The following is a 12,165-nucleotide window of genomic DNA, read 5'->3' on the forward strand; positions in this document are numbered from 1 at the left end:
TGAAGTTGAATAATTAAAATTGTAAAACTCGTAGTAAAATACAATAGAGAAAATTTATTACAAAACAATTTTCAACATTTATAATGTATATTTTTGTTTATATTATGGAAAAGTTAATTATTAGTAATGTAGTTGAACTCATTTTATAGCTATTAAAATTTCTAAAAAAAAAAATAATAATTGGTTATAAACTGTTCCGCGGTGTAAATGCAATAATATGAAGACTATGCAATACAATTTAAATAAAAGTAAACCACCATTAATATTTTCATAGTAGTTGATAATTATTTTTACCGCAATAGTTTATTTAAAATAAATGATCATAAAAAAAATTTTAATATATATTAAAATAAAATTTAACTATAGTTTTATACATTATTACGATTTTAATCACCACGTTTTGTCGCTGCTTTTTAGGGATGTTTATTATATTCTATGTATATTGTATCTAATACATTATTATACATTAAAACAAATTAATAAGTATTTAAATGCTTTTAAATGTTCACTGAAGTTTATTTCAAACATACTTTAGGTCCTTTATATTACTTTTTCTTCAGAAAATCAAATAATTCTCATATTTAATTCGTTGGTTAGCATGCACAAAAACGCCAATATGCCGTAATTACATACACAATGCTCCGTTTAATGGGTATGCAATATAATAATATTATTAATATTATAAATCAAGTACTACTATTTTCTCAATTTAAAAAATAAGAAAATAATTCGGTTTCATCCGTACATTCAATACTAAAAGATTAATGTACATTAGATATTTTTACAACTAAAATCTTGATTAAAATGAATATGATTTATGTTAGTTTTTACAGACAACAAAATATTATAATATCAGGTTAGGTATTGACTTATTTTTAATAATAGTTAAAAGTTAAAGTATTCTCATAAAAAATAGAATTGAATTAAAGTTATTTCAATTATCACATTGTTATTTGCTTGGTGTATACTTAAATTTCGCATAAATTAAATATCAACAATCGTTATTTTTAATTTTTTATAATATACTTAATATAAGCTATTACTTTCACGTATGTTTCTCATATGACAACATAATACATTTTATGAAAACTATCTTTTTTTGTTCATTAAAAAAAAATTATTATTAATAATATTTTAACACAAATATTTTTTTACATATATGTGTACACCAAAATATACGCTGCACGTTCTGAAAATAAATTATCTATAATTATAATTATTTTAAGAATACTGGTAATTTTTAGTCCTACAATGATTATGTGTGCTTTTTTTTCAAAATAACATGTATAAATCAATTTAAACAAACAGACTTTAAATACAAAATATTAAACGCATTAATCTTTAGAACACTATGTAAATAGACTAAATAAATTGATAAACAAAAAAATTGCCGAATCTTATTGAAATTCAAAAATACATTTATGAATTGAGACGAATAAAAACGAATACAAATTCAAAATTTTAAGTTAATTTTTCATAATGATTAAAAGAAAAATGTTCCTTCTTTTGGTTGCGCATTATTTTAACATGATATCTTAATTTTTCTTTCTTCTGTTTAACTACATATAAACAAACAAGAATGTAGCCTTTTTAACTTATCATTAAACCTAAACTATGGAATAGAGTAAATTATAATTATAGTAATATGGTAATAATTAATCAGTACAAATATTTATAATTAACTTTCAATTTAAACCAAATTTTACCTTAAAATTAACTGGTTTTAAACTCATGCTTCACGACCATGAGTGTATGATGCAATGAAAAATTAACATATTCATAATAACTTTTCAATTTATTGCAAATGTTTATAAAATTATTAAGATATCTTAAAATTTATTTTTAAAAACTTAGTATCATCATATTATAGTGTCTATACTTCTTAACTTTTTAAAAATATTTCTTTTACGTGATTTTAAATCATTTTAAAACAATATTTTTTATCGTAATCATTTTTTAAGTTCTTTACTTTTTTGATTTATAACATACATTTTTTTTTTTATATTCCTGAGAAAAATACTTTTTACAGTATTTCCTTGAATAATTATTAAATTTTAAATGAGTAATTAATTAGTTATGATAATTTAAAAATTTGATAATGTGATTGAACAGGAGTAACACGCAAAATGTTCATCTACACTTTAAATACTTAATACTTAGTAACTAATTAACTACTCATTGGAAATTCAATTTTTGTTCATAGAAATACTCCAAAACATATTTTGCTTCGAAATATAAAATTAAAAATATACGGTGTCATTCCAAAAAGAAAAAGATATTAAAAACATAATTTTTTTCGGAAACTTTGTTTTTTAAATGATATCAAATTATGTAAACAAAATATACTCAAACAAACTAAAAGTTTTCAATAAATAAATTTAGACACTTAAATGAATACCCTGTTACATTCAATTTTTGATTTGTATAATGCATCCATTCAGGTATTAACTTAAAATATATATAGCTTTTTTATTTTGCATTATTTGAAAATGATTATCTGAACAAAAAACTATACCTTGCAATAGTAAATCAGCATCTAGAAATCTAAAACACATTTCTCTTATAAGTTCTAACACTATTTAATTTTTTCAATTGATCATTTTTATCCATTTTCATATGTCAAAAAAAATTAAACTAGAAATACAATTTCATATGATTATATCACAAGTAATATACTTCAATAAAATAAAATACTTCATTATTTTAATCATAGTTTGATTAAAAAAAATAATATCTTATCATATTTCTGAATTATAATCAAATCGCGAGTAACGTATGCATAATCATACAAAATAAATTATTGTTATAACTGGTTGAAAATAAAGGACAAAATTAATTGATAATTAAAACGAAATTTTATAATATAAATACATGTCATATTATGAATTCATTGGACGCATGCAGATTATCAGATTATGTAGATTTTGCGATTTATATGTTAATTGCCATATTCTTGAACTCATTTTCGCTACATAAATCAAATCGAACACATTTAAGCTTTTTATAAATTTCTTTATTTTTTTTTTTTCTATAAATATATTTAACTATTGATAGTTTCCATGAAAATTCCGCATAACAAGAATCTATTTGTATGTGAACATACCTAAACATCTCATATATCTTAATTTAAACATAGAATCTAATGTAATTTTAAATTTAATTTTTTTTTTTTGATATAGTATTTTTTTATCAAATAATAATTGATAAAATTTAATTAAAATTTAATGATGGTTTAATATAAACAAAATATTGTAATTCATTAGATCATATTATTATATATCTTCAAGATTTTAAAAATATTAACTTAAAATATATTTCAATCTATGGTCAAAAATAAAAATTTTAAATATTTATTTTTTATAATAAATAAATACGGTATTGAATAAATATTTGATTAATCATCAACAAAAATAAACAATTATTTATTTAAGCTAAAACACTATGTTTGTAATTTTTTTTTTTTCTTCGATTGAGACATCCCCTAACTTTTATACTATAATATATTATTGCAAAAATATAATAATAATAATAATAATAATTTATTTTAGACTTGTTTAATATAAAATAAAAATTAATATTGAAAAAATCTTAAAAATTGTTCATAATATGTTACTTCAAAATTATAATTAATATGTAAATCATACCTAATTTATAGTATTAGATTATTTTTAAATGTTTTAAAATAATTTTAAGTTAAAAAAAATACATAAAATACAATTAATTTTAATATTTATAATAATTGGGTGTACTTAAAATTATCTTTATAATATTCGAAATGGGTAAAATTAAAACTAAATGCTACAAATCATAATGATAAGAAAATAAGAAAAATTCAACTCACAAAAAGTCAAGTATAAATATGTATAAATAATTGAAAAACATTATGAATACTACTTCAAATAAATCAACCAATCACGTCATAATATATTTCTAAGTAATTAAAATATTTTTCCAAGTTATGAAAATTATAACATACAATATTCAATAATAATTGCCTAATCCAATACACGAGACATATTTTACATAAAATATTATGTTTACATACAGATATTCAAATAACTTTAACCTGTAATTTACAACTAATAACCTATAAAAACAATAAACTCATATTGAATTATTCTCAATATGAAACGCATTTTAATAAAATTAAATATGAAAATGTAATAATTAATAGAAAATTATATTAATAAAAAATAATCAATACAGGAATAGGCAAGTGCGGACTATTTATGTAATAAATGCTCTAGTAGAGTCAAGAAAATCAATTCTTTTGGTATTATTGGTTCTCAAGTTTATAAATTCAACAGTGTTTATTGTTTACGTCATTAAATGTTATTTTAATTCAGTAACTAGATATTAAGATTATTCTTGATTTTTGTGATTTTATTTTTTCAGTTTATTATATCTAATAGTTTTATTAAACAAAAAAAAAATTATAATGAAATATTACAATTGTTACAAATCTTGAACATTGAATTTATTTAAAATGCTTTCAATATTATTTATTATTTAAGGATAATATAATATACCTGCTTAGTAATACGTATAAAATGTTCACTAATAATAGTATTATTAGAACAATATATTATTTATAATTATAAACTCATCCTTCATCTCACAAGTTCAACAAAAGTTAAAGACATATATATATGCATACGTTATACTGGGTGATTCATCAAGCATGTCTATTTCTTTTTTAAGTTTTAATAATGAATTTATTTGAGTTCTGATTTTTAAATTTTTTTAGAATACATAAATATCAAGATTATTCATACTATTCAAGAACATTTCTTTAGTAACTGATAACACAAACATCAAAGAAATTTTTAGCTATTGAAATTCATATAAAAATGTATATTATATAGTTTTTTCGTAGTTTAATGCAAAATCATTATTTAAATTCTACAAACATATAATTTATTTATATTGTTTAACATAAAATAGTAAATATTATATTATATGTATTAAATTCTGTAAAAATTATTACATATTGTGTTTTATATTTAATAATTAGGAAAAATATTTAGACATTTTGTAAATAATTTATTGACTTTTATGATATTGTATCCAAAAAGATTTTTTTTTATATACTCATAGATGATAATTATCAAATAAAAATTAGATGTAATATTAAGTCTCATATTTATTATATTTGGATAATTTTTACAAATTGTAATATAAAATTAAAATTATTACAACCCCATAAATTTATCAGTTTAAATTATTATTTTTTCGACAAAAAACTGTTTTCATTTTAATTCTATATGTTTTAATTAAATATAATAATTATATAGTTAAATATAATCTATTTTATGTCTTACATATTTTACCTCATTACTTTAAATTACCTTTTACCACCACGCTATTAGCTATTTTAAAATAAGTTTTTATTCAAATATTAATCTCCACACAAATATTTTTTTTTTTTTTTGTACCATAAAAATTGTTTGAGAACATTATGTACACCTCCTTATTTTTATGGTTTTTTTTTTTTTACAGATGAAATCGACAACCGTGCTCTATAGATACAATGATATCAGTCGTAAAAACGGTTTTTACAGTCTCAACATAAGACATGCGGCTATTACCGGAGCTATTTACACATTGGTGAGTGCGATATACACTTAGTTATGGGGTTTTATGCGAAAAAAGATCTTTATCAAAATGTTTTAGATACCTTTTTATGGCAAAGGTTAGGTGTACACCGATTCAGATAAAAAGAAAAAATATACGAATTCAGCACTATATATATTTTTTTTTACTACGTATCTTACATTTTTGGACACTACCAATAACTTGCTTGTGTTCTATAAAGTCACTGCGAAAGCCTAAGGTATTAAACATAACAAAAAAATTATTAAACAGAAAAGTATTCTACTCCCAACATATTGTCACTCGTCAACAATTATGTATGTTTCATTTATTAATTTTAATGAGTTATATATCCGTATATTAATCGGTTTAAGTTTATGTGCAGTTGAATACAGTACAGAAAGATAAAATAGCGGTTTATTGCTATGAGTATTATGTAGCCCACAATGCCATACTTTATGATATATTATAAAATAAAATAATTTCAAGTTTCAACAAACATTTTACCTTAGGTCAACCTTAGTAAAACTGTACTAATATGTAATATTATTTCTAGACAGGTTTTCTTTGGATATAAATCTACATAATATCTAAATACAGAAACACATAGTCCTGCGATATACATTTGTTTATAATAGCAAATCGTATATATATACTGTGTAAAACGCAACTGTTTATAAATATATTTTTAATATCCTGGAATTCTGCAAACTAAATAGAAGAAAATCTGTTGTCATTACATACCATGAACAGTATAAAAATTTTAATCCAATTATTATATGTTTTCAGAAAAATCATAATAATATTCTCAACAATTAAATTTTCCAATACAGTGGTTTTATGCAGACCATAGATTAACGACCATAACATATGAAATTTTTGAATAAATATTACAATAAAAATCAATAGTATACCTATTAATTGTACAAACTTCACTTGTTTATTTTTTATCATATTTCCAAACTTATTTTTCTCTACGATAAAGATTAATATATATTTATTGAACTATGATCTTTTAAATATACTAAATAAGTTCAAGTTCCAATAAGTTCACCAAATTTCAAATCGAAAACTTTGCTTGATTCTGAAATTGTATAAAATTGTACTAAAATGTGTGTACAAGAAAATAAATTTATCATTACTTTAAATCATCACTATAATACTAGCAAATCGCATAATCACTCCGAATTTAAAACACATATAGTAATACGTAATAACATAATTATATCGAAATGAAAACTTTAAAACAGTCAAAATTATAAAATGAATTGAGTTATTTAAAATAAATTTACAAAATTAAAGTTTTGAATTTTGATAGCGATATATCATGCAATACAATGTTAACCTTACTTTAAATGGGGCTTTTGAAATGTATGGAGTGGATCAATATATTATCACAATATTACACTATATTATTAAGCAATAAAAAAAATTAACTTAAATGTTAATGATTTTTTGTTAATTTATACGTGAAAACAGCTACTCGTAGTTTTAAAATTTAATACGCGTACTACTTTAAATATGTATTTTGATTTTACAGTTATATACTTCTTCTAATTGTAATAAATGGATTATAGCTGTCTTTTGTGGAATTTTAGCATAGATAATGTCTTTTTATGTTTGACTTTTTTTATAATTACTATTGCCATTGCCATTGCGTATAGTACATATTATTTTTAGGGTTTTTCTGAATGATGTTATGTGTAGAACTCTTTTAATTTTATTTATGGGTGTAATATTTGGACATGACTAAATATCATATCTAAATTAATATAAAAAATAAAAAATATATTATTTCAATTTTCAATTTCAACTAAACAAAGTAGCGACTTCTAGCAAAAATTTTAAAGTTTTATGGGAAATATTTACAATTTGTTATAAGTTACAACATATTATTGAAACCAATTTCTTCGACTGGTTCTTTTTTTTATTTTACGGCATTTAATCCCTAAACCCCACCTCGTAAGACTATTCTGAATGATTTATCAACTTGAAGTTAAATATCGTGATACTTGTGATACTTAGTATTAATCTGTCTTTTTTTTAAGTATTATAACTGAATAAGCTAAATGATTAATGTTTGTTTAGTTTAAGACTATTTTGAGAGAATCTATAGACAAAAATTTCTGACCCAATTACTTATTTGAGTTTAGTATTGAAAAAATGTAGTTTGTTACAAATCTTAAATGAATACATGGTAATTGTTACTATTTCGTTCCGTTGTTTATCAACATTAGTAGAAAGATGAAATTCTATATTTTAATAGGATAAATTGCATATTTTTGCTTTAATATAATTTCAGTAACTATATTCGTATTTTGTAGGTGTAAAGATTTTACTGTCTTAAAAATATACCTTTGTGCATGTCACAGTTATTATAATGTGATAAATATAATGATGAAGAGACCGATGGCCAATTGATTTTTGATTAAAATGTAATATCTGTCTTAATAATATAATAAGATTAAAATCAATTTAAAGATTTAATCCATTGAACGACAGATGACCATTAGCTATTTGTTTTTATCAAAGTTTTAATCGTAATATAACGATGATTTTTTTATATACATTTATAAGAATAATTAGCAAATTTATAAATACAAAAATTAAAAACTCTTTGAATACGAATATAGTTAGTCACGTGTTATTTATAAACTATCCCGAGTATAATTTAAAAAATAGATATAAATTAAAATTTCAAGTTGTAGGATACAGCCTGAGATTACAATAAGTGTTAGCAGTACAGATTCTACTCTTAAGATATACCACATGTAAGGATCTTATTTAGCTACACATATGAGAATAATGTTAGATTATAATTTTGAACATAAAAAAATTAAATAAATAATAGTATTTGAAAAATAATATATTCTAAATGAAATTTACTCTACTTCACACCACTAAAGTGTTTGTGGTATCTACAATTTTACTTTAAATACTCACAAAATTAAAATTTACTTTCTAAATATTCGGGTATTTTGAATTTTATAGATGTGTTAGAATGCAAAAATCTTTGAAAGTAAAGTTGTAAAAATTATAAAACCAATTACATATAGCATTACTGATACTTTTTATGTTATTTATGGCATAAGTTTTCAATTTGCACTTCTTTATAGTACAAATGTTTTGTTGAAATGTCAGTTTATTGATTAAAATAAGAGTCTCCATAAATTCAAAAATTCTAATTGCTAATCCATACAGAGATTGAAAATCAAAAAAATGTAATTATTTTTCCATACTTTTCGTAATTTTTTGAATCATAGGCCTTTATACTTAACAGTATGTTTTCCTTCAATTTGATTTAAAAATAATTCATGATTAAAAATTTAAAAAAATATTGTATATAATAACTTTACGAAAAAACGATAGTCTATATTTGCATTTATAAATATACGTGTTTATAACACTATATCTGTTGTTGAGGAATGTAATTTCATTTCATTCAGTTAAAGTGATCACAAAATTCAATATCTATAATATATATATATATATATATATATATATATATATTTCGTACCCATAATAAAGGAGTAGACAAAATTCGTAAGGCTATACGTATAGCGAAAAATCCATTTGCCAAAGTGTAATAGGTTTCCGTTGAGATAGGGAATCAAATAAATTCTACGAACGCTTATCATCAATACAGGCAGACTCTCTTTTATACATATTTCCTGTGGATCTGACCACGCAATACAAAGACCTTATAATTGGATCCCTTCTATGCCCTACATTATTTTTTATACATCAACTACCTCATCATAATTTCTCATTATCGATTTATAAAATACAAAAAAGATATTTACTATTTTAAAAAATATATATGCAAATACACGATATCCATATAAGTATTTGATGTTGATACTTCACATTTATTATTTGTACAATATACAAATAAATGTATGGTTATACATAAACAAAGTGATTTTATGAAAAGTCAATACTGATTATCTTAAAAAATATTAACATTTTTGAAAAAAAATTCTTACCTAATTTTAAAACAAGATAAATTAAATTGATATATGACAATAGTTTATCATAACTTTTTAGAATTTGTATTATACGTTAAAGCATGTTTAAATCTATTTTCAGAATAATTATTGTATCACCGAATCAGTTGATATGTTATCGATATAAAATATATCTAAATTCATCTGTTTTAGACAATTAATAGAATACTATCGCTTAAAATCTCCTGAACCATTTGATAAATTTTAAAAACGATCAACTTATTTCAATTTTTTCAACTATAAAACTATTATAAACAGGCATAAACTGTACCATTTCATCTCAAATGTATAATATATAAAATGATTGGCAAGTAGTAATATCAGAAAATCATGTTCAAAATGTAATTCATTAACATATAATTTATTAAATTATTATAGTATTGTGAGTATTTATTCTCTAAAATATTAAAAATTTAATTCGTTTTAAAAAATGTCAACCAAAGTAAGATTTCTTTTCAATAATATTCCATTGTTCCTTTGTTTCATTAAAGGCATTGAGAATTTTTTTTTATAAGCAAGTCACAAAATAGAATATATTAAAAATAATTAAAGTAAATAATATTATCAGAGTAATTAAAAAATAAATACTAATTGTATAATAATCAAGAAAATATAAAATGAACAGAAGTTATCTGTTAGTTAATGATTCAAGTATAACTTAATATATGGCTCGATTTCAAGAAGATAGAAATCTTCTATAATTTTTAGTCATATTTTAAGAGCAAGGTTAATTATCATTTTTATTAAACTGAGGTAATCTCACATACATCATTTTTATATTTTTTATTTTTAAGAAGCATGTTTAATAATATATTTTAACTTAATTGGATAAATTATATAACTAAATACCATTAATGTGATACTGCTTAGCATTTTTTTTTTTTTAATATAAGTTAATAGTAATTTTAAAAATATAAATTAATATGTATTTAATTAATTTAAAATATTTTTAACTAAATAAATTACAATTATTCAAAAATATTTGTTTTAACCATTTATAAATAGTTTTGAAGAGTAAAAATTACGATTTTGTTTCCCAAAAAGTATACCAAAATATTAAAATTTTAAACAGGTTATGAATAGTATAGCATTATAGTAGTATTTAGAATTTTTGACTGAAAATAAGGTAATCACACACTTACTGATCGGTCTTTCGCTGGTTGGCAATATCGATTTTTTTTCTTTTACTATGTAAAAAGATAAGTTCAAAGTTTTATTTGTTTGAGTTTTAAAACATCTCGAAAGTAGCTGCTGTCTTCGTCAATACACTGAAATGACTGAATTTTTAAATTTCTGTCAACTTTTTGTAACATATCCATATCTGCCTATGTCGGAAATAGTAGCATGAATATTATGCTTCAGCTTATTGAGAATCTTTAGATGGTTCGTATAAACCAAAGTTTTAAGATAGCTCACTAGAAATAGTTACAGGGAGCTAAACTGATGATCGCACTGACCACTGAAAATCGTCCCTAAGAGAGATGAACCGTTCTAGAAAGTATTTCCGCGAGAGATTCATTAGAAGTTTGTGCCGTATAAACCGTTGCCATCCTGTTGGAACCACACATTTTATAAATCCATATAAAAAATATGTACTATATTTTATTTTTTTTTTTGAATAAAATAAATTTGTTGACAAAAATATAATATTACCACATAAATAATAATCACGAATATCGATATCGGTGAAAATACGTTGATTATAAATAGCTTCATGTCAAGCGGCAATAATTGTGATCCTATCAAAAATTTAATTAATAAAAATAAATTTATTTTTGGAATCTTTTATTTCATTTATATTGTTACACCAATCGTTAACATAATAATGTAATTGTATGTTTACTCCTAACTTAATAAGTGAATTTTCGTTTTTAAAATATAATATTAATTAAAAATGAAATTATTTTAGTCTTTTTTTTTTTAATTTTTTTTAATGTAGTCACCCCAATATAAATATCATAATTTTAACCTTTTTCTTACATAATATTATACATATTATTTAGTTTTATTTCCCGCATTAAATTGTTTAAAAATGAATATATTTATTTCCTAAATTTTTTTGTAGAATTAATTAAAATGCATTAATTTATTTTTACCGATTCTAATAGCATACGCCAGCGGCTTCCAAAGTGTGAGGTATGGCTCCCTTGGGAGGCACGTACACTTAACAAGGGAGACGCGATATAAATATTGATATTGCACATATTATACATTTTAAGTACTAATAAAGTACTATACACTAATAAAAATGTTTTTTTCAATTTATTCAATCAAGTGGGGGGGGGGGGGGGGGAAATTGAATTTTTTTTATTTTTAATGATGCGTGAAACAAAAAAGTTTGGAAACCGCTAGTATACCCCATATTGTTTTATTATAAATCTGTTGTTCTTCTATAGGAAACTTATCTCATTAATTATTATATCATTTTATGTTCAGTAGCTTAAAAATTGAATAAAAGTAGGTTGTTAAGTCTCAGCCTATATTTTATGCAACTAATTTCAATTAATTTAACCTATTAATAAAAGTTAAAATAAATTATTATATTTTGCTTTGTAAGTGCTTTAAT

The 12,165-nt window shown here is 21.7% G+C and overlaps 1 protein-coding gene across 1 annotated transcript in view; it reads left to right on the forward strand.

Annotated features, from left to right (window-relative positions):
• LOC112601849 overlaps positions 1-12,165 on the forward strand; it is a 114,132-nt gene that overhangs the window by 51,047 nt on the left and 50,920 nt on the right. The window contains exon 2 of the mRNA XM_025349671.1: positions 5,500-5,607. Coding sequence (XP_025205456.1) covers positions 5,500-5,607 — 108 coding nt within the window. The remainder of the gene's footprint in view (positions 1-5,499; positions 5,608-12,165) is intronic.

Source organism: Melanaphis sacchari, unplaced genomic scaffold, assembly GCF_002803265.2.
Source record: "Melanaphis sacchari strain LSU unplaced genomic scaffold, SCAv2.0 Contig7_pilon_pilon, whole genome shotgun sequence".
In the NCBI taxonomy this organism is placed as follows: Eukaryota; Metazoa; Arthropoda; class Insecta; order Hemiptera; family Aphididae; genus Melanaphis; species Melanaphis sacchari.